Below are 24,597 nucleotides of genomic sequence, written 5' to 3' on the forward strand. Positions count from 1 at the left end.
TTACTGTTTATTTTCCACAGCACACACAAATAGACAGGAAATAGGCAAATGTAGCATAGAAACGATATCCAGGTAGCAGTCCAAACAGGCAGTCCTGGTAGCGTCACAGTTCCAAACCAATTCCACAGAGCAAAACTATCGTTTATCCACACAGCAGCGTTAGCAGATTACTCCTCCGAATTCCACAGGGATCCCCACCGCAACCCTATCACATATACCACACAGCAGTGATAGTGCAGGAAACCTGTATAAGTCCACACAGCACAAGACGTTCCACACGGAGCGTAGTAGAGCCCACTAAGGGCAGATGATGCGTTCCCTGAGAGCGCCCTGAGAAAGCCGTTTGCGAAACGCGCGTCGGCAAATCCCGATGCACGTGTTATGTGTAACATATTAGAAAGGTGTAATAATGAGTAATATTGAGCAATACTGTATGTGATATGCGTAGCCAGTAACCATCTGTATAATATATACTTGGTCAGTTGCTAGCTTAAACCGAAAGCCCAATGCAACACTGAGCTAAACAATAACATGCATACGCTCTTTCTATTTGCTAAGTACCTAGCACAATAGATAGTGCAGTAAAGCGTGACCATTAGTGTATTGCATAAACACGCTGGTTGCAAGCTTAAAAGCTGAACTTAAAAAGCTAAATACACTACGGAGTCAAATCGCCACGTGTACGCTCCTTCCGATCACTAGCAGACGGCTTTTTCCTGGTCTGTCCTGAGAAATTGCCACTGCCCGGACTAATAATAGCAGCCCATACAATTACAATACAACAACACAGAGGGATACAATTTCAGTATATCGCCTCATGTGTATGCAATTTTTGCTTATGCCAATTACTATCCTTCAACTGAGGAAGGCGGCTATCTTTACTTGTCCTTCAAGAGAGAGGATTATTCTGAGAAGCAGTCGCTGATGAATGCGGCTTGCTTTAATCTTAACAGAATAGACAGTATAATAAAAGTGTGGCAATTAATATATTGCTTAACTTGTTGGTTGTTAATTCAAAAGTTGAACTCAAAAAGCCAAATGTGACACGGAATTACATTGCCATATGTGTATGCTCCTAGTGATCGCTAGCAACCTGACTTCTGCAGGATTGTCCTGAGAAATTGTGGCTGCTTCAATTAATAATAGCAGTTTATATAATCACAATAAAATAACACAGAGGGACACAATCCCAGTTCACCGCCTCATGTGTACGTAATTTCCATTTATGGCAATCACTATTCTTCCAATTGAGGATGGTAACCACCTTTAAACTGCACAAAAATGATACACTACTCAAAGTACAATATATAAAATTGGGACTATACCTCATGCAGACTTATAGTGTGTACACACGGTGAAGATATGCCGTGCGATGCGAGTCTCGATACGAGATGTATAGATGGAGAGCATCACAGGCCATGTGAAAAAGTGTTTCACCAGGAGAGTTCATCAGAGGGTGTGGCTACTGTGTACGCTCATCATATCTAAATATTGACCATCTACCATTCAATGCTGAGGCTGGATAGGGTTTAAAGTAGTAAACAAAGCAGGTCAGGATGCTTGGCTGTCATTAATCACTCGGCTCAAAGGCATATAAATAGTTATGTTGTTGCCAATATAATATTGCGGGTGCGATTCCTCGATATTTATTAAGAGTGTCGATAAAGGCACTAGATCATTATAATGGATTTCGGTAAAACTTACAAATTTAGCCATTTTTCATTAAAAATCAATATCTTATCTTATGAAATGTCACCTTATATTTTCTATAAAAAGTAAACTTTTCAGGTCAGTGTGATGAATGCAATTATTTGCTTGGCAATTTTTACAACAATTTTGACAAATTCACTTGGCAATCAAAGGGTTAATGACCACATTCCAGATGCCCCACGTATAGTATACAGAAAAGCTAAAACAATGAAGTCTATGATCTCTAGGAGTCAACTTAATGTTATTAAGAATAGACCCCAGAGTAACACCTTTTTAGCTATTAAAGGGTGTTACCCATGTATGCCAGTTCGTAAGGGGTTGGGATAATTTTTCTACAGCATGTTGGTCGACAAGAATTAGGTCAACATGGTTCTACAGATGAAGCGGCTTAAACTTTGCAGGGGCTGGCGAAAGTATCGCCAGCCTCCGGCTCCCGCCACGGAGAGCACGCACACGAGACGCTTGCGCGCCCTGTGGCAATGGAGCTTCCCCCGGGTCTCCGCCGCCTCCCCCGCCGCCGGTCCCCCTTGCCGCTGGGACCACCTAACCCTTCCCATCTGCCTGAAGCAGAGACGGGCAGGATACCTCTGCCCCACCGATGGAGGATTGGGACACGCCTGCGCGTGAGGCGCATGTGCGTCCCAGTTCAGTGTAGCCCCTGTCCGCCGGCGCTCTCAGGCGAGCCCCGGCCAAAGATGACAGGGGCTACATCTGTAGGTCGACATGGTCTAGGTCGGCTGTCTAAAGATCGACACGGGGTTTTTCACTGCTTTTTGACCCGGATGTCGATAGTCAACATGGACACAGTTTGAAGTGCACCGCATCCCCTCGCATCGCTCGCTGTGATCGCAATGCTTCGGGCATGTTGCCTCGCTGCGCTTGGCACACTATTTTATTCTTACACCACACCAAAGTGGATGTTAGGGCATGAAATACCGCCTGTCAGGTTAGTTTTAGTGAAAAACCCCATGTTGACCTAAACCATGTCAACCTAATGCTTGTGTTGACCTAATGACCTGTCGACCTTGACCCATGTCAACCTATCTCTGTGTCGACCTAATTGTGTTGACCCAATGCTTTTCGACCATCATGCTGTAGACCAAATGACCATAGCCCAAGAATTGATGGTACTATTTATAAAATTAAAAATTGTATAAATTGTATCTCCATGTATATAGTATACTGATTTAAATGCTTTGCTGTCTCAATTATATTGCGAAGACCAAAAGATGTTTAAAAATTAGAATTGTCGAACATCTTTGCAATATTATACATAACTAACCATAGTGTATCCCAACATTTTGAGGACCACCAAAAATGTGATACCTGTTGTTTAAAAGTTAACATTATTGCACAAATCAAGAGATTGAAAAAGTGACATGTTGCAGCTGATGAAAAGGAACACATACAGCTGGAGCCCCTCTCATTCAGCTGCAGGGCTTGCCAGAATGTCCCCACTGGCTAGCGCTGGCTGAGAGGGACTCCATCTGACTGGGACGTGGGGATTAGAAACCCTACCCGTCTCAGGTTCAGAGAGATGGGCAGGGTCAGGGGGGTGTGGGGAGGCAGCGAGGAGCTCAGTCAGAACGGGGTGAGCAAGCGTCTCGTGCACGCACCCCCTTCCGGTGGCTGGCGGCGGATGACTATTCGATCGCCAGCCTGAATGAGAGGGGCTCCATCATAGAGTGGCTCCACCATACCACATAATAAGTCCACAATAGTGTATATTAATACACAGGAGTTTGTTTCCTCCACCGGTGCTCAATGTAAGAAGATACTACACATTTCTGGTTGGAGATGGGTGTCTCCTCTTCTCCTCCTCTCTAGTTTGTATAACCGTTGGGATATAGACCTGTTTGTTCTAAATACGTATATTCCAAGGAATATTCAGTTGTGGAGAACCATACATCCCTGGACAGGCATCTCCTCTTCCCAAGTCTATGGTTGGTAGACTTGTTGTTCTTTATACATCAACTCCCAACAGTATTAAATCTGTGCATATAAATGGAAGAGAGTAGGCCAAATATAGTGTAATCCAATTTAATGAGACAAATGACATAAAAAGATAGTGATCTAAAAGAAACAGAACAGAATCCACAATAGAAGGGAATTACCTGGACAGGTAATTGAGTACTTAGTGGTACACACAGTTCTCAAAAGTGCTTACTAAAAGTGACAGTCTCAGTTAATGGCAATTTTCCCCTCTATCTGGATATGGTCTGCAGGCTCCAATGGCTTTTGACCCTAACTCCTGTCTTTTTGAAGGAGATTTGAAGTTTATGGGTGAGTAGCAAGGAATAGTACCTATTTATGAGTTAGTGGGACAATCAAAATGCTAACTTTGGGTGTCAAAATCTGAGTCGTCAGACACTTCAACCCCACTTCCTGTCTTGTTGTGGGCGGACATTTGCCACACTTTTGGTTAAGAAAGCGTTAAACTGGTGATTCAGGGCAGTGGGGTGGATGGCCATGTTTAGAACACTTGCGCCCCACTTCCAGTAGTTTATGGGCATATCCCAAACTGTAATCAATGTACATCTCTTATTCAAAATCAATGCACAGGTGCCCCACTTCCAGTTACATATGGAGTGATGTTCTTGATCATAGGTATCCCTTCCAGGTTTTATCACTGTCATGGTTCAGTCACCCACTTTAGGTTTCAGATCACTATAGATTTTTTTTTAAAAAGGACATTAAGAATATATTGATAAAAAATACATAAAACAATATATAAATTGGAAAATCTATTTATTAATTTTCCATCAACAACAAATACAATACAATACCGGTTTTCAGATCCTAAGTCTCTTACTACATTTCAATCCTAATGTATTAAGAGATCTAGGGTGACATTTAATAGAATGCGATGTTATCGCACTTTTTGAAATCGCACCATATCGCAGCACATCGCACTTTTTAAATTCCCATTTTTCCTGTGTAATTCGCATATTTAATGAGATGCGAACATGCGGCTAAAAGTGGATAAAGTGCGAAGAGATGCGATGTGGTGCGATGTTATGACACATAAAAGTGCGATTTGTCCCACCGGTCATGTGCGAGTTTAGGGCCAACCGGAGTGCGAATTACAAAACTGCCTCTGCATGACAAATAACCCCCTAACCTATTGGCCCACCTAAGTCCCCTTCATTATGCATCACACCCCCTATATAAAGGGGCACTGGCGCCATTTTAATCTTTGATAGGGAGTGAGGAGATGGAGAGGAGAGAAGGTATGCTTGGGAGAGGAAGAGTGGCAGCAAGTGGTGGTGGCAGAGGGAGCAGTGGCCCACTGACAGGCAGCAGCAGCGCAAGAGGAGCCAGGGGGAGAGGCCGCAGAGGAAAGCTGACACCCAGCACATTCAGAGGCAGAGGCAGCAGTGTGGCAGGCAGCATGGCCACAGCAAGGCCAGGCCCAGCCCAGACCCTGGAGTAGCAGGCCCAGCAGGAGGAGGTGGAGGATCCTCTTGCATCCCCATCCCATACCCTAACAGAGGACCTCTTCACTACACAGTCCCAGGAGGAGCTGCAGGGGGGCCACATCTCTGACCTGGACTGGCCTGAGGTGGATGAAGAGGGAGGTGAGGAGCTGAGACTGGCCTTGAGGAGGAGGGGGACATGGCCATAGAAAAGCTGGAGGAGGAGGAGGAGGTAGAAAGTGGCCGCAAAGTGGCCGGAAGGTGCGTTTTTCTTATGAAGAAAATGCCACACTAGTCAGGGCAATTATCCCTGTATATTACCGGGTGCTGGGCAAACATAGTAATCAAACCACTGCACAGCGCCAGAGGGCCACGTGGAGTGCCATAACGCAGGTGGTCAGCAACCATAAACGTGTCATCAGAAATGTGAAGAAACGTTTCAATGATATTAAAAGGCAGCTGAAGACCAAAATGGCCACTGAGCGGAAGCAGGCTACCCGGACTGGAGGAGGAAGCCCCAAACGTGTCTCATACACCTCCTATGAGAGAAAGTTAAAGAGGATCGCCCACCAGAGGTGCTTCCTGGCCTCCATGTGGCCGATGCAGATAGGCCAGCAACGCCACCCAGAACTGGTAAGTGTGCCCACATTTCTTTTACAACATACATTGCAATGTTTTAGAACTGTAATGCTCTCTTGTAATGTTAGCATAACAATAGTGCTGCTGTGGAACTACATATCCCAGCAAGGTCATTGTACATTAATTGCATGCTCAGAGTTATTATTTGGTGATGATGCTGGGCCATTTAGTTCCACAACTGCTGGTTTTGGACAAAATTTTAGCAGTGTTTGTTACAGGTTAACATGCCTGTGGCCCCAGACATAGGTGTCATGTTGATATAGCTTAAACGCCTACATATAGCAGATTTGCGGCCATTTTACCGGCTAAAAAAATATTTATTATAACAGTCACTTATAGTGTAAAAAAACGATTGTAATCAAAGGGTGTTGCCCATCACCCATGTGAGAATTTTTAGTTATTGGTATCAAAAATCAGCATGCTGGTAATAATTGCTGCCCATGCAAAGGTGTATAACTGATGTCCATCATTTCTTTTGCAGATTATCCATCCCGAAGTGCTACTGCACCACAGCGCAACAGACCAATTGGCGGCGATCCAGAGGCTGCAGGTCATGAAATAAAAAAGGACACCATTACACATACAGTACACACACCCATGTCACATACACAATATCCTACATTACATTCATCTCCTGCTGCTACATACCAACGGAAATGAATGTATTCAGACCCAGCCATCACACTTAGTAGCAATGTCAATTTTACAATAAGTCACGGAGTACATGTGTAAGTACATAATACCCATTGTTATGTGACATAACCCTCCAAACTCCTTAGTAACATCTAACTGCACATATACTGCACTAGTACGCTTCATTATTTACCAATTTATCTGTGTCCACAGGAACATCACAACTAGGGCTGCAACCTCTTCACAATTGATGCCGGATGAAATGGAAATCATTCTTCAGCCAGTGGAGTCCTTTACACCTGAAGAAGAAACCATGACAACATCACAGACTGCTAAGGGAACAACTGTGGTGACACCCCACCTACCCCCACCCACACAATCACCCCACACACCAACTACCACAGCCGAATTAGCTAACTCTGCATAAGTTTAAAAATAAGCAGATAGAGTTTAGGGGCATGCAAAGGCAACAAATTGGAAACATACAAGGGTACATCCGCAACTTGTTTCAGCAAGTAAAAAAATTAACCACCAGTGTACGTGTTGCTGTGGGCACACAAGTCTGGTTGGCTACTACCCTGGACACCCGTTTGGCAGACATCACTAATGCCCTATGGGAACACAATAGTCATATTGCCACCCTTACTGAAACTCTTATTGAGCATAATCAAGCCAGTACTGCACAGACCAATGCCTTAATTGCTATGCAGGGTCAAATCAATCATATGGAGCTTAATTTATTAGGGGCAGCTACATCTACTGTAAGTAGTGTCTCCAGTGCACCAGTGAATGGCTCACCCACTTCACCCCCCCCCCCCCCATCGGAGTGTTAGGACCAGGGGTGGGCTGGGTTCAGGTGCCAAGGGAGGATGTGCACGTGCTGACGCATCCAAAAAATGATCCATTTTTCAACATATTTCTCTCGTTGTTACTAAGCACTTGTTATTGTTGGCTTGAAAAACATGCTAAAAGTTTTTCCCACTTAAAGGAGCCTATTTTTCACATACATGAGTAAAAATGTATTGACACATACCAAGGTATCTGTGTTTTATTGTATGCAAGTGTTTTTTAATATTACTTACATGGATTAATGGTATTTGTCAATGTAAAGGTATGGGTGTACATTGATCATTTGAGGTTTACTTGTAAATGGAATAGGTGAACAATAGCGGTGTCAAACTCATGGCCCTCCAGTTGTTGTGGTAGTACACATTCCACCATGCTCTGGCACTTATTCGATAGAATGTATTGCTGAAAGTGTGTCAGGGCATGCTGGTACGTGTATTTCCACAACACCTGGAGACCCATGATTTTTACACCGCTGGTATACAAGATGTTAATAATGTACTTACCAGCATGAACTCAGCAAGGGATAGCTCAGCTTCACCAGCTCCGCCTGTAGGCCTCTGACTACTCTCCTAAATATTGTATAAAATATATGGTATTTGATATATTGTATGTGAGGACACTTACATCAAAGGTACATGTTAGTATAAAGTGCACATGTCATTACCTGAGAAGTAGCAGCTGATGATGTCTGTACGCATCAGATTCCCTCTGATTCCCTCTGTGTACCCCTCACTACCATAGGTGTGGTAGTTTCTGCTTCCTGCACGACTGCTGCATTGTAATCCTCAACATAGGATGGTTGGGAGAGGGCTATGTTGTGTAACATGCAGCAAGCCTGGACGATCATCACTTCTTTTGCTGGGTGGTAAAGCAGTATTCCTGATGACCTGTCCAAACACCTGAAACGACTTTTCAGCACCCCATAGGTGCGTTTAACAACATTGCGGGTGGCAACATGTGCTTCAATATAGCGGTGCTGTGCAGGGCCTTCTGGGGATCGCAGAGGTGTCATGAGCCACGGAAGACACCAATATCCTGAGTCACCTTTACAGAAAAGATGTGGTCAGTGCAGTATATGGTAACGTATGTGCATTGGGGTAACATGAGTAAGTGGGACAACAGCAATATGCATGACAAACTGTTATAGTAGAGGGAGTGGTTCCACCAACATTTTGCACATATCAGAGGGGAGTACACACTACAGTGGCACTTTAGATGTAAAACAACATGCACATTACTCCAGGGAACATTTACTGTTGGTAATGACTGGTTGTAACAACAACTATCAGCATATTTTAGCCACAATTAATGGTCATTGTATTGTTAATGAGGATTTAATGGAGTTGTGGGTATATTTAACAGACTATTGGGACACTCCACAGGAGTAAAATAAATAATTTTGTTTTTCCATTACACATTTTAACACGACCAATAAAGGTTAGCAATTTGAATAATTAAAAATTTACTTACCAAGTAGCCAGCCCTCTGGCATTTGTTGGTCCTGGAATCGGTCCCAGAGGGCTGAGTACCTCAGAATATAGGTGTCATGGCAGTTCCTTGGGTAGCCTGCAACTACACTTAGGATTTTCAGGGTAGCATCACATACCACCTGCACGTTCATGGAGTGCCGCCCACGCCTATTGACGTAGATGTGCCCCCTGATGTGCGGTGCCCGAAGCCCAATGTGTGTGCAATCTATAGCTCCAAGCTATTTATAGAACCTCAAAAGTGCGATTTCAGTTTGCGCATGCCATTAAATAAGCGATTTGTATACTTTTCTGTGCGAAAACATCTGGATGCGAAAATAATGCGATTTTTTTTCCACACATTTACAAAGTGAGATAATGCGCTATACGGCCCTTGCGCACCCTATTAAATGGACGATTTGATGAAAAAATGCGATAACGCCATTTTGTTTACTAATTATCTAAAAAAAAAAATCTAAATCGGACTCCCTAGACTTAGGATCTGAATACCGGTATTGTATTGTATTTGTTGTTGATGGAAAATTAATAAATACATTTTAACCACTATATTAGGACATAGATATAAAAAAATCACATTAGGACATTAAGAATATATTCATAAAAAAATACATAAAACAATTTAGAAATTAAATTCCTATGTATGGAACTATAAGGTATAAAATCAGGTAGGTATATAAAATCAGGAACAGTGTACCTTTTATATAACCTATTACTAAAAGAGGCAGTATATTGTAAATATACAATATGAGATGATGGAATACAGTATATATAAAAGTCGATATACTTGTGAGATCCCCAGGATCTATGCGGCTGCGCAGTGCGACTTATGCCTCTCGCATAGCCCCCTGACTCCTTCCGAGTTCCAAAGATCACACAGGAATATACAATAGCAAAGGTATAAATGTATTACCTTTATTTTACACACTGGTTATACATGTAAAATCAGCAATTACAGTCTATATACAATATATACAGAAAGGCCATCAGTATTAGTCATGTTGGCAGAACCTTACCATGTTACCCATCAGGTGAGCTTCAGATGGGCATTTGGACAGGTCACGCCAGTCCATGACTCCCAGCTCTCACTCTTACTCACATCTCTCTGTGAGTGCCCCAACTTACATCTCAGGGCACCTCTCTGCCCCTCCCTCACCAATCCTTAACTCTTCCCATGCTGGACGCAGTTGTTTATGAATGTAACAGGGTTTCCTATTACCTGTCCAGGGGCTGATTAAATCTCCCATTTCATCTGGCTTTAAAGCTTGTGGTTTTTGGGCCTGTGTATCCTGTCCCCCTACAGTGACTAGGTGAGGGGATTCACACCTTCATGTGAGCAGATCTCTTATCTGGGGACTGATCCTTAAGGTGCCCACACACTAGAACGATTTTTGGGCCGATTGGCCGATTTCCGATAAATCGGCTGATATATCGTCTGATGTTTACCGATAATCAGACGAAAATCGGACGATTTTTGTCCGATGTGCGCTCCCGTGGACCTTTAGCTGAATCTTCTGATCTTACGTGCTGCACAAAAGATCAGAAGATTTAACAAATGATCCATAGGTAAAGATGTACGCTTGCCTGAAATCTTTAGTCCAGGCCGGAAAAAAGATTTCAAGGCTAATTTATGTGCACATCTTACGATCGCAGATCTTTTTAGTGTGTGGACACCTATAGACCTTGGTTTGGGATTATCTATCCTTAGTATCTTGGTATGGGGGGAGGGGGGGGGGTTGTAAATGTAAGGGGGATGTGTATTTTTCAGCTAGGAAGCCTGCTGTTTCTACTTCTGCCTAGCCTGTATAGGGGACCTTGTCCTTTGATCCCTGTAACAAAGAACACACATTAGATGAACAGATTCTAATCTAAGAGATGGGTGATTTAGGTCACTTCTAGTCAGACCTATTTGTGTCCAATTGTTTTACAAACAATTCTCTACCCATATACATTTATTTATACAGATATTCAGTTAATACACATTTGGGAAGACACCAGTAATTAATGTCAGTCACGGGTTCTTATTCATGATACCATCACAGTTTACTCAGAGGACACGAAGACTGCAACCCCTGGCAACACTGAACCCTCCTAAGAATGGCAAAGGGAGTTTTGCTGATACTCCATTCCAGTTTCTCCTGTGCCACAATAACTATCCTGTTGCCGTCATATGCATATGTGACAGTATGTGATACAGAATACAAGGCTTTAGAAATGTATTACCTCACAGAGAACAGTCATTTATATAACACGGGGACTATTTCACCCAGTGGCACATATCATCCACCTAGTGGAATAACTTGTTTGGAATATTCCGTTTAACATCATATTAGCAGTCAGTATTTTCCCTGCACAGAAACAAAATAACTCACAGAAATCTAAATCTCTCTGCACATGTATCATCTGCCCCCTTACATTTTACATGGTTTTGTCCATTTGAGAAGGTATTTGCCTTTGCGAGTGAACCAGAATAAGGGCCAAAATACATTTGTAATTAAAATACTCTCCAACCATACGGTCTAAATAATGACTCTGAAGTCAAATGGTTTCTATATATACACATGCATAGCTATATAGCTATACGGTACATAGATTAACTGTTTATTGTTTGGACAGGGGGTGAACAGGCACTAGAACAACTTATACAGAAGATCAATGATTAACTGTCTCCCAGCAAATTGACTCACATACTGAGATAAATTACTTGGATGTCCTGGTCAAAGAAGGAGTGATTAGCACTGAGATATATGTTAAACCTACGGACAAGAATACATGACTCAAATCTAACAGTTTTCACCCTCAAGCTTTGAAAAAGGCCCTTCCAAAATCGCAAATGATAAGAGCAGCCAGGATTACAAGTGACAGAAACTCCTTACCTGAAGTGTAGAGAAAATAGAGGATATGATAAAACTCTCCTCAAACATCAAAAGGATGAAGTGTTATCCATGGATAGAGAATCCCTCCTTCGACCAGCCTCCACTACGGGAGTCTTCTCGGACCCAGAGCAAGAAATCATTCTATTTGTCCCTAAATTACACGTTTCCAGCGCAGTGTTATCTAGAGCTACTAGAGCCCTATGGCCGATAGTAGCAACGGACAAAAGTCTCCCTAGTCTCAATAAGAAGTGACCATTATTGTGTTACACGAAGGGCTTCAGTATAAAGGACACAATATTCCACAGCGACATCACGGGCTTCTCATCCATCAGAAAAGAACAATTTAATTTCCTCACCCATCCTGCGGCTTGTTACAAGTGCTTAAAGTGCACTACTTGTCATCATATTATTACGAGGCCCACTTTCATCCACCCTTGGAACCAGCGGACATTTTCTATCAGACATGTACTGACATGTCTATCCACCCATGTAGTGTGCATCATAATTTGTCTATGTAACCTCATGTACGTGGGTAAAACCATTAGTACCATGAGGGATGCATGGCCTTGCACAGGTCTGCCATAAGTCAAGCTCTGCTGGGAAAAGACCATGAACAACCAGTGGCAAAGCATTTTACCCAGGAGAGACACAAACTGTCAGATTTAGCCTTGGACCATGTCCTCCCATCGATTCGTAGGGGTGACCGGTCTGGCAAATTGTTGCTTCTCAAAGCTACTTGGATACTTTGCCTAAAGACTGTAAAGCCTTTGGGACTCATTCATAGGCTACCGTTATCAGTCTTTCTTTAGGGCCCAGAGAAATGGATGTATTTGATGTATAGCTTCCAGATCCATTGGTTTTAATGTATAATCTATTATGTCCACACATTTTTGACAGACCCTCCTAAAAGATCCACAGTAAGGAGTGGATGCCATTAGATTAGGTGGTCTTTTAAAAGGCCACATGCTAATCCTTCATATTAAGTATGTGGCATATATCTAATGCTTAAGGTAATTCTATACCTTTTATCTAGATACCCTAGATAATAATTACCCGATATAAGTAGTGCCCATTGATTTTTACTTAGTTATAATGTAGTCACCTAGTGATGATGTAAATTTTTAACAAACTTGATCAATATTTTGTTCCTTATAAGGGCACCTAACAACACTACATGGTAATATAGGTGTCCCTCAGATTTCTGTATGCATGTCAATTTTGAGACAGCAAGCATAATATAGTCAACATCAACGGTCAACATATAAATTAGATGTCCATATATTTAGATTGGTCGCCTCTCCCGGATTAGAGCTAATAATGAAATATATATAATAAGATAATATCCATGTAATAATTATATGAAGGGTAATACCGCCCAGATGTCTATGTTTTTGTCCCTGTCCCAGTAACAAATTTATATCACACTCAATTTACAGACCCCAAGTGGGTATCAGCAGCACTTACACTTATGTCCATATGTCACCATTTTCTCTGGTATTAAAGAAATTTTATTTAACATAGTTCACTTTTTATATAACAGTTTAAATACCATTTTAAATTGAACTGTGAATTTCTCTACCATCCAATGGGATACTGGGTTCACTACTATGGGGGATAGAGTTCCTCCGCAGGAGAGACAGGCACATTAAAACTTTCAGTGTGGGTGCACTGGCTCCTCCCCTCTATCTACATCCACTAGTCAGTTTAGAAAAATGTGCCTCAGGAGAGGCAGTGCTTCTGGATGCTCCAGAAGAGTTTTCTTCAGTTTTTATTTTAGTTTGTTATTTTGGGGCGCTGCTTGCAGACCTAAGCAGCTGTCCTGCTTCGGAATGCCAGGGGAAGGGTCAGTCACCGGCCTTTTAAGGTGCAGAGCTGACCCTGCTGCAGGACTTTGTCCTGAGTGGGGCTTGTCACCGCCAGCACTGCGCTGAGCAAGCAAGCCCCCCAGCTGCCGAACACCCCGGCCGCAGGTCTGAAGACATCTGTAGTGAGTACACGTCAAAGTGCCCGTTAGGGGCTACTCCAACGGCATGTTTGGCAAAATGGCGGGCGGTAGTAGAGGTGGCCCTCACACAGGGACCGCGTGAACCCCCCCCATTACACTGGCATGGGTGATACCCGCTGGATCACCAGGGCTAGTCATGTTGTTTTTTCTGCAAAAAAACCTCTGTATGCCAGTATAAACCAGGGAAGCGCCAGCTCCGTGAAAAGGGGGCAGGGCTTCATTCAGAGCGGGACCAGACTCTGCTGAGCGCTCCTTCACTGCTTCCTGCTTCTTCATGCTCCCTGTGGTCGCCATTACAGCTCCTCGGTGGTGTGGTGGATAACAGATCCTTAAAGCGGCAGAGACAGCAAGTTGAAGGGCTATTTAGCACTGCAGCGCTGCTTAGCTTTGTTTTATGCTGTGTATGATAATAGCACTGTGTTTGTTTGCAACCAGCTCTCTCTAATCTGTGAGCTAAGGTTTAAGGGTGTACTAGTCCCCTCCAATAGCTCTGTATTTTCACCCTACTGGCTAGTTAATACACACTGCAGATAGTCTCTGACACATAGTCTTCATTGACCTATACTGTATATCACTGTGTGAGTACACTGTTCTGTGTGTATGCTCTTGTGTGGTACAGGTGCAGCTTCATCATGGTGAAGAAATTGACCTGTATGGTATGCAGCACTAAGTTCATACCAACTTCACAGTCACAGGTTACCTGTGAGCCGTGTATGTTACCACAGCCGAGTGGTGTGGCCACTCATGTCAGTGGGGTACCGCCACAACTGGTTGGTGGGTCGCAGGTTGATAGTCAGGAACCTGCATGGGCCAGCAACATTAAAACACTGCTAGACTCTGTCTCTACCCAGCTGTCTACAAATACTCAGCAGACCCAGAGAGTACAGAGAGAATTGGACCTTTTGTCTGCAAGGGTTGATATTCTCACCCCTCCCCCTGCACAGCCTCAGAAAAGGCCTTCTTCAGCAATGGCCCCTAATACTGAGGATGATGATGACATCATAGAAGAGGGGGAGGAGAAGGAACAACAGGAAACTGTTCAGGAACAGGCTCCAGCACAGGGGTTTGAGCCCTTAATTAGAGCCATTAGAGAGGTTTTAGACCTCCCTCTGGAGGAACCAGCTGAGGGGGATTCTTTCTTTATGGCCCAGAAAAGACAGCCAGTGTATTTTCCAGAACAGGCGGAGTTAGAAAGTGCTTTCAAGAGTGCTTGGCAGAACCCTGAAAAGAGGTTCCAGCTCTAATGGAGGTTTGCTAACGCATACGCCTTTGATCCTGCATCCCGTAAGAAGTTGGAGGAGCCACCTATTGTGGACTCATCCGTTTCCCACCTTTCAAAGAAGTTTCTGCTACCAGTCCCGGGTGTATCCACACTTAAGGACGGTGCAGATAGAAGACTTGAAGCTATGCTCAAGTCCATGTACACGGCCAGCGGGGCTCCCCAACGCCCAGTGTTGGCCAGTTGTTGGATAGCCATTTATACTTGGTCCACACAAATCCAAGAGGGTTTGTTGGGGGACATGTCTGTGGCTCAGATTGGTGACAATCTGCGTCACATTCAAGACACAGCAAGGGTGCTTTGTGAAGCACAAAAAGAATTGGGCGCAATAAATGCGCGCAATTCAGCCATGGCTGTGTCGGCCCAGAGGGCACTTTGGTTGCGTCAGTGGGTTGCTGATGTGTGTTGAAAGCATTCCTTTCACAGGCAATAGTCTCTTTGGAAGTGAGCTTGACGATTGGATTTCCAAGGCTATGGCAGGTAAATCCACTTTCCTCCCGTCAGCACCCACTGCTGTAAAGCGCCTTTTCACAGGTCCTTCCCAGCAGTCCTTTCCTGAGTCCAAGTTCCGCCCCAAGGCCAGAGGTGCCTCCAATGCCAACAGAGGCACAAGAGGCAATTTTAGGAAGGCTTACCCCTCAGGCCATCTGCATGACGGGGACCTCCCACCACGAGACATTCTCCAGGTGGGAGCCCGACTATCATACTTCAGCCACGTGTGGGATGCCTTGTGCTTAGATGCCTGGGCCAGGAGTCTTTTTTCATTAGACTACAGGCTGGAGTTCGCCGGGCCCCCTCCCCGAAGATATATCAAGTCGGCCCTCCCAGCCTCAATGGAGGATCGGATTCTCCTCCAGGGAGCCATTCACAGACTCCTCCAGTCAAAGGTCATTCGAACGGTTCCAAGGCAGGAACAAGGAGAGGGATACTATTCCAACCTGTTCCTTGTACCGGAACCGGACGGTTCAGTAAGGCCCATTCTGAATCTCAAATCACTGAACCCCTTTCTTCAGGTGTTCAAATTCAGAATGGTGTCCCTACGTTCGGTAATTGCCAGTCTGAACACGGGGAGTTCCTAGCCTCCATAGATGTGAAGGACGCCTACTTGCACATCCCGATTTGGCCCCCACATCAAATCTTTTGCGCTGGGAGACAACCATTACCAGTTTCAGGTGCTACCCTTCGGGCTGTCTACGGCCCCGCGCATCTTTACGAAGGTAATGGCAGACATGGTGTTCCTTCTCAGGCTTCAAAGGGTAAACATGATACCTTACCTAGACAACCTGCTGATCAAGGCAGGATCCGAAGAGGCCTTGAGAAGTGCACTCAATCTCACCATGCAGCTTCTGAGAGACCATGGGTGGATCTTGAATTTGACAAAATCCTTGTTGATCCCGACTCAAAGAATGGTGTTCCTGGGCATGATTCTGGATACAGTGGTACAGAAGGTGTTCTTGCTGGTAGAAAAGGCCACAGCAATCCAGCAACTGGTCAGAGAAGTGCTAACATACCCTCTTGTCCCAGTACACCTCTGCCTCCAATTGTTGGGCAAAATGGTTGCTTCGAAGCTATACAATGTGCCCAATTTCCCTCCAGAACATTCCAGGTGGATATTCTGGCGAAGTGGTCGGGGTCCCCCTGCAGATGTAGAGAAAGATTTCTCTGTCTGCACAGACCAAGCTTTCTCTGCAGTGGTGGCTCGCTTTGCCCAATCTCTTGGCCGGTCGGTGTTTCCAGGTCCAGTATTGGCTTCTGTTGACCACAGATGCCAGTCTATGAGGTTGGGGAGCCATGATACAGGGAGTCCGTCTCCAGGGCAGATGGTCTCTGTTGGAATCCAGGTTGCACATAAACAAGCTGGAATTGAGGGCAGGGGAGTGGGGGTTACACCCACAAGTGTTCAGTGCCATTGTGGATCTGTGGGGGCTCCCTCAGATCGACCTCATGGCCTCACGGCTGAATCACAAGGTAGACAGGTACTGTGCTTGGACCAGGGATCCAGGGGCAGTAGCTGTGGATGCCCTGACTTGGTCATGGGATTGTCGACTGGTGTACCTGTTTCCACCGCTCCCATTACTGGCGTGGGTGCTAAAGCAGATTCGGCATCAAAGAGCAGAAGCCATCCTGGTGGCACCAGATTGGCCTCGAAGGGCCTGCTACGGGGACATTCATGCCATGCAAGTGGAAGACCCATGGCGTCTACCTCTATGGAAAGACCTCCTCCTCCAAGGACCGTTCGTCTATCAGTACTTACCGTGGCTGTGTTTAACGGCCTGAAGGTTGAGCAGCAGATCTTAGGCCACAGAGGGTAACATCCTTCGGTCATTGCCACCATGACAAAAGCCATAAATCCAGTTACAGCTTCCCACTACCATCAAATATGGCAAAAGTATGTGGCCTGGTGTGAGCAGAAAAGTTTACCACCGTCTGAACAGTTTGTTGAGATTTCTTCAGGCTGGTTTGGAGCTGGGACTCCGTTTGGGTTCCTTAAAGGTCCAGATCTCGGCTCTGTCAATCTTCTTTCAAAAGAAGCTGGCTGCCTTGCCTGTGGTACAGACTTTTCCCACTGCGCCTTGGGACTTGGACGTGGTTCTAACCTATCTGCAGTCCTCTTGGTTTGATCCGTTGGAGGAGTCGGATTTAAAACATCTGACATGGAAGACGGTTGTCCTGCTGGCCTTGGCTTCGACCAGGCGGGTATCTGAGTCTCTTTGTGCTTTACGATGCACAGGGCTCTCCTGCTTCTACGAGGACTATAGCATGTTGGATACGCTGCACGATCCAACAGGCATATGCAAAGGCTGGTTTATCCCTTCCACCAGCGTTGAAGGCTCATTCAACCAGATCAGTAGGGACTTCTTGGGCGGCTGCCCGTGGGGTCTCGGCCCTGCAGCTCTGCAGGGCCGCAACATGGTCGGGTCATCACACATTTGTAAGATTTTACAGATTTGACACCCTGGCCAGGGAGGATTCCCAGTTTGGACAAACGGTTCTACAGCAGACTCCGCACATTCCCGCCCGTTTTGGTAGCTTTGGGACCTCCCCATAGTAGTGAACCCAGTATACCATTGGACGGTAGAGAAAATAGGATTTTGGGTACCTACCGGTAAATCCTTTTCTCGTAGTCCATATGGGATACTGGGAGCCCGCCTCTGTGTGGCATTCCTGCTTTAAGACACTGTTCCTTACAATGTTAGGGCTTGTTGCCTTTTTGTCAATTATGACTTTCTTCAACAGTTATTGGTGACATCAGAAGTTGTTATGATTCACCTCTTTTCTTATTTTTTGTGTTTGGTTTGGGTGTGCTGTGAGAATCTCACCACGTTATTTGCTCACATACCTCCTCAAATAGCTCTCCTTCGGCACAGTTTTTCATTAACTGACTAGTGGAGGGAGATAGAGGGGAGGAGCCAGTGCACCTACACTGAAAGTTTAAATGTGCCTGTCTCTCCTGCGGAGGAACTCTATCCCCCATAGTAGTAAACACAATATCCCATATGGACTACGAGAAAAGGATTTACCGGTAGTACCCAAAATCCTATTTTTATCACAATGTTTTGTCACTTGTAGGAGTCACACTGCACCCCCAAGCAGCACAGCCACACGGAAGTTACTCCCGTCTGTTACAGGGGGTGTTTCCATGGCAACCCCAGGCATGCATGTCTTCCAGCAATCAATGAGTATCCGGACTGTCATTTCCGGCTTTGACGCCACTTTTGGTATCAGGCGTCCTGGCTGGCGGGGGGATGGAGGAGACCCCAATCTTGTATTTAAGGTAAGCACGTATATATCACTATTGATTCACTTTTGACCTTGACAAAGGACAAAACATTTGTGACTTTGTCTCACCCACACCTTGAAAATGGGGCTTGCGAGCCCCGAAACGTCGGATCTTAGCATTTTTTGTTAAATGCCTTAAATACATGCTGTTTTACAAGACCTAGTATCTAGTTAAAATTCTGTCAGGACGTCTTAGAGTGGTTCATTAATATACTTTAGCATAGTAAAAAAAAGAGAGTACGAGCTTGTCCTAGTGCAAAGTTATTGACTTTGGCATGAGAAAAAAAAATCCCTGATAACTGGCCTGTGTTCATGGTCACAATTGTGAATATTGTGGGGTTTCACCCAAAAGTGTTTTTTTTTTTTTTTTTTGTGGAGAGGATGCTCTGTAGTTGAAGTAACCAAGAAAAAAACTTGGTGCAAAAAAATCAGTGTAAATCCCTTTTTTTTGCCCTTAATAGAATAGTGCACCTCTGTGTCGTCTAATGGTGTGTGCACACGGTGAGATTCCTTTGCTATTCGACTTGCTGTGCAATCTTTGCTAACTCATGTGCTATTTAAATACAATTCAGGCTATCTGCAATCCAACAGACTGTTCAATCTTTCTAAAAGTCCTCTATTGCGGTCCTACACCGTTACAGAGCTTCCCCCCATCATCAGGCACACAAATGTACAATAATTATACCATTAAAATACATACATTGTACAAAAACACCCCCCCCCCCTTTGCACAAAGCCGATTGGCTGTGAACTAACCCCCAGCTGGCTTGGTTAACGCTGCACACCTGCCGCCAAGAAGCTCCATACGATGACCGCTATAAACCAGCAGAGACGGAGAGGTCACTCTCACTGACCTCATAATCTGCCCTCATGTGACCAGACAGCGCTGCAGGGCCTTCAGCTGGGTAAGTGCACGTCATCACACCACGCCAGGAAGTGAGTAACCACAACAAGCGGTCCCAATGGAAACGGAAATAACAAACATTTTAAAAAAATCATAAAAGCAGCTATAGGCTTATCATAATAACAAAGAAAGGGTGTTTGTGTGTTTCGCATTTAGCAGCTGCTGGCACAGGGGTAGTCACTCCCTTTATATGTTTAAGCTAGAAAAAAAGTGGAATGTGCTAGCACCTGCTGAAGAAACACAAGACGGTTCAAATAAAAATGATATTTAATAAAACAGTTATATATTTAATTATAATTGATATATAAAAATAATATGACAATATCTTTAAGACATCTAGCTAAAATATTTGAGCTGTATTTGCTGTATAATTGAATTGGACGTGAGGTCACACCATTCCAACTGTGTAGATGGTGATCTGAATATAATTACCACTCCATAGCGATGTACTTGCTAGTAGGGTCTGGAATTTGTTGTGGAGTTCGTATTGTGTGTCTCCCGTGTTTCTACTTGGGAGGATACCTGTGGTCCTCTGAAACAAAATGTCTCCACTTTGACACCATAAGTATCTTCAATCCAAACCAAACTCCTTAATATGGAAGGGAGCTTAGGCAGGAATAGCATTTGATTTGATTTGAAAGTTTTTTTGTTTTTTTTTTTGGAATTTTTGGACTTTTTTGTTTTATGTCCACATGGTCTGTTAATGGGACATGTGTAAAATACCTTTTATGGATTGAACTTTGTGGAGGATTTTTTTATCCAATTGGTTCCCTGGCTCTATCCTTGAAATACCATCGATTAATAATTGATATAACGGAAAAGAAACTGCTATGGGCATTTGCCCCCTATTAAAAGGGGTGAGTAAGGTACACCATTCTATATGGTGGATAGACCTGTTGTGTAAACCATAAACTTGTCATACCCAATCATATTGGCAAACCTTCTTTGTTTCATGTACCTTGGAATATTGGAGCTACCAGGCCAGCAGATGCACATTTGGTTTTTACAAGCACCCAGTCTGTCGCACCAGTGAGAAACACATCTAAAAAGAAACCTTTATAGGTTTGAAAACCCCAAAATACATTGTGAGTAGGGGTACGCCTTCTTTTAAATTCAACAAAAGAAACCTTTATATGTGTTCTCTACTTTATAAAAACGTAAGTGAGGTACGCTGTCAAAATTAATAATTTTTGCTCAGCCCCCCACTATATCTATATCCCATTCCTTTAAGGCACTAGTAAATGACTCTATATGCGAAACAATGCCAGCTCTAAATTTGACAAGATTCGTTCTCCATGGCTCAACTCTGTGCTGTCCACCCCTGACCCCTCTATTTAATCTTTCTTCATTACTAATCTATATCTCATGATCTACAGATTCTGCCTGTAACACGTCTGTGCAATTTGTGTTCTGTTTGATGACTTTGATTATTAATATATATATATATATATATATATTGTTATGATGCCTACTATGGCACACGGAGGTATGGCTGGTAAGTAGATGCAGGTGGTCAGGCGTGAGCCCGTAGCCGGGACCGCCGGTTAGGACGGCCACAGCGGAACCTACTCTGACTCTATTGAGTCCCTGAGGCAGATGATAGACCCCTGCAGTGCTAGGCTTCACCTGTGGCCGCCGCGTTCGAAGGAGCGACTTAGGCCCGCTCCAACCTTGATGCAGCCAGGTCTTATGTATGGACAAAGGGTAAACGATCGCCACAGGGAACTCAAGAGGATTGCTAACTACAGGACCTAGCTGGGACTGAACCCCTGACTGCCGGCACCTGGCCAAACCGGGATGCGACCAAGTCGCAAACACAATGGGGTGGAGAAGAGGAGTCCCCAGCAGGCAACAACCAGGAACGGCGACTCCTCAAAAATCAGGATGGCAAACAAGGAATGCTTCCTGCCTAACAGCTGGATGCTAAGACAAGGGGTGACAGGTATAAGAAGGAGGACAGGGAATAAAGAACATGGCTACGGGGAGCCACGGGAAATGACAAGAGGGTAACCACAAAACCCACGGAGGGGCAGGGCCACGGCGGGCCACGGGAGAAATAAAGGAAGACCGGAGCTCCACTGGAGCACTTACGTGACCCACAGGAAGATGGAAAAGGTGGGCCAAACGCAGGCTCAGCTGAAGCAAGTCTTCTGCGGGGAGAAGGTAGCTGGCAGGATACACTTGAGAATGCTGGAACAAGCAAGACACTGAAGCTGGACGCAAGGGATGTGGTCTGGAAACCACCGGGACCGGAAAGCTGAGACTGGGTGAGTATAAGCTATAACCGGCATCTGTGCCCAGCAGACGCCGGCTATTTATTTTGAACTTCGCGCCGCCTGACTGACGTCAGGCGCGCGCGTCATCAGCTGCCGGGCGGAAGCGCGAGGACGTTGCCCGGCAACGTCCCGACGCTCCGTCTCAAAGGGAGGCTTGGGACGCTGCCGGGCAACGCCCCCGGCCGCGTCACAGGCCGCAACATCCGCCGTCCGTCCGGGTGTATCGCAGCCCGGACGGCGGTGAGTAACATATATATATATATAAACACACTGGGGAATACCTAAACTGCACCCAAGGTAAGAAATAGCAGCAACTCTAATGGACCCCTGTTAGCCGAGTCCAAAGTGACAAATAGAGAGACAGAATAGGTTTAGAGTGCGCTAAGAATAATACAACAGTTAAAATTTATACATTTAATTGGTAGTCTTCAAAAAGACTTCAATCTTTAAAACATGACAGTTAGTTATTGGTACAGAAGATGTTGCAGGTTATCAGGTTACTGGCGTCCACTCCTCAACAGATACTCTACCCTATTGAGTCAAACTATCTGTTGAATTGGATCACGAACTTCTTACACATCTGAGGTGGACCATTGATTGTCAGGGCACCCTGTATGTTGACATACAGACGCGTTTCCTGTCACCATTTGGTATTTGTAATCTGCATTCCCACCGCTTTGGACATAAGGGTTGATTAACACTCCCACTGAGTCACTGAGAGATATACCAATGTGCAAAAGTTAAGACATGATACTGCAATAAGACATGATGATAGGTGAAAAAACAATAATAATAGACGTGGTATATACTAACACACCAGGAGGTGTATACTAGATAAATATGAAATTAAAAACGGATTAGTCACTAACTATGCAGGTTCATGTACATTTGTATGTTAAATTACAGTGATCGTCCATTGGTGATGCTTCTTCCTGTAATTTGCAGAAGTGCCAGAGTTATACTTATGATGTCCATGGGGGGGCGGATAGTACATATCTGTATCAGGGTTACATGAAGACTGTTAATGGCAATTTGTCATTAAGTCCATATGGTTTAACTGCATTTAATCGATGGATCCATGTTGCTTCCAATCTTAGTAGTTTACCTTCTCTGTCCCCTCTTCTTATTGATGCTGGCACATGGTCAATGGCCATGTGTTTGAGGTCGGATATTCTATGTTGGGCTAGCGCAAATTGTTTCGCCACGGGTAGATCCGTGTTCTTGTTGTTTCCAGTGAGGGCTTTTTTTATAGATGAGTGATGGTTGGCCATTCTTTCTCGCATCGGTCTGTTGGTCTTGCCCACGTATATTAAGCCGCAGGGGCACTGGATTACATATACTATAAAGGCCGACATACAGTCCAAGATATGGTTGATGGGGTACTTTTTGTTAGTTCCTGGATGAATGAATGCTGGTCCTGTGAGCATATCTGTGCATGTAGTACACTTTAATTAGACACCTAAAAAGTGCGACTTGCGAAAACGCATTAAATAAGCGATTTGTATACTTTTCTATACGAAAACATCTGGATGCGATAAAAATGCAAATTAATCTCGCACTTTTGGTCCGCATGCGTTAACGCACATAATATGCGATTTCAGTCCCTTAGCGCATTCCATTAAATTGGCGATTTGTTGGAAAAATGCGATATCGCCTTTTTGTGGTCTACTTAACGCAAAAAAACGCAGATCTCATCCCATAGAATGTCACCCTATATTTCAAGTGTGGTCTCACCAATGCCTTGTAAAGAGGCACTATCACATTGGCATCCCTTGAATCCATACCCCTTTTAATGCATGCCAGTGTCCAGTTTGCTTTTGCTGCTGCACTTGAGCATTACCCAATTTTTCATCTATGATGACCCCCAAGTCCTTCTCCACAGCAGAATTTCCTATAATAACTTCATTTAGCCTATAAGTAGCTTGTGCATTTTTGTTCCCATAATGAACTACATTTTCAACGTTAAACTGCATGTTCCACCTTTTCGCCCAACTTTCCAGTTTATTTAAATCACTTTGTAGTGTTTCCACATCCTCTACTGAGTTAATTTCCTAACTCAATTTTGTGTCTTCCGCAAATATTGCAATTTTACTCACTATGTCATTTTCAATATCATTAATACATATATTAAACAAGGTGGGTCCCAATATTTATACTTGTGAACCTTACCTTACCCCAGCTGGAATGTATGTAATTTACCACCACTCTCTGACCCTGATTGTGCAACCAGTTTTTAATCCAAATACTAATTTTATCCCCTAACCCTAAATTACCTAGTTTCATTAATAACCTTTTATAAGGCACCATGTCAAAAGCTTTACCGAAATCAAACCGTATTACATCAACAGATTTCCCTAAGTCCAGCCCCCTACTGACTTCCTCATAGAAGCTAATTCAATTAGTTTGACATGATCTATTTTTGACGAACCCATGCTGAGCCTTACTTATCATTTTTTCCTGTTCTAAGAAATTTTGGATACTATCTCTTATTATTCCTTCTAATATTTTCCCCACCACGTATGTAAGGCTGACTGGTCTATAATTTTCAGGGTTAGTTTTGCAACCTTTCTTCCATATTGGCACTACGTTAGCTATGCGCCAGTCCCTTGGCACTGTCCCTGAGTTTATTGATTCCCCGAATTTCAGATATAATGGTAGTGCTATGACAGAACTCAATTATTTTAATATCCTAGGGTGTATTTTGTCCGGGCCAGGAGATTTGTTACTATTTAGGTTCCGTAATCTA

At 44.2% G+C, this 24,597-nt stretch overlaps 1 protein-coding gene across 7 annotated transcripts in view; it reads left to right on the top strand.

The window, feature by feature from the left end:
- Nucleotides 1–24,597, top strand: part of LOC146050389 (uncharacterized) — a 100,608-nt gene that overhangs the window by 15,973 nt on the left and 60,038 nt on the right. For 4 of the 7 annotated variants that reach the window (XM_083167375.1, XM_083167370.1, XM_083167369.1 and 1 more), the window contains exon 3: nt 18,462–18,666. The exons of the other annotated variants lie outside the window; for them this stretch is intronic. In XM_083167375.1, the coding sequence (XP_083023501.1) occupies nt 18,532–18,666 (135 nt within the window). In that variant the 5' untranslated portion in view covers nt 18,462–18,531. The remainder of the gene's footprint in view (nt 1–18,461; nt 18,667–24,597) is intronic. 7 annotated transcript variants of the gene reach the window in all.

This window comes from Crinia signifera, chromosome 12 (genome assembly GCF_055691185.1).
Source record: "Crinia signifera chromosome 12, ASM5569118v1, whole genome shotgun sequence".
Taxonomy (NCBI): Eukaryota; Metazoa; Chordata; class Amphibia; order Anura; family Myobatrachidae; genus Crinia; species Crinia signifera.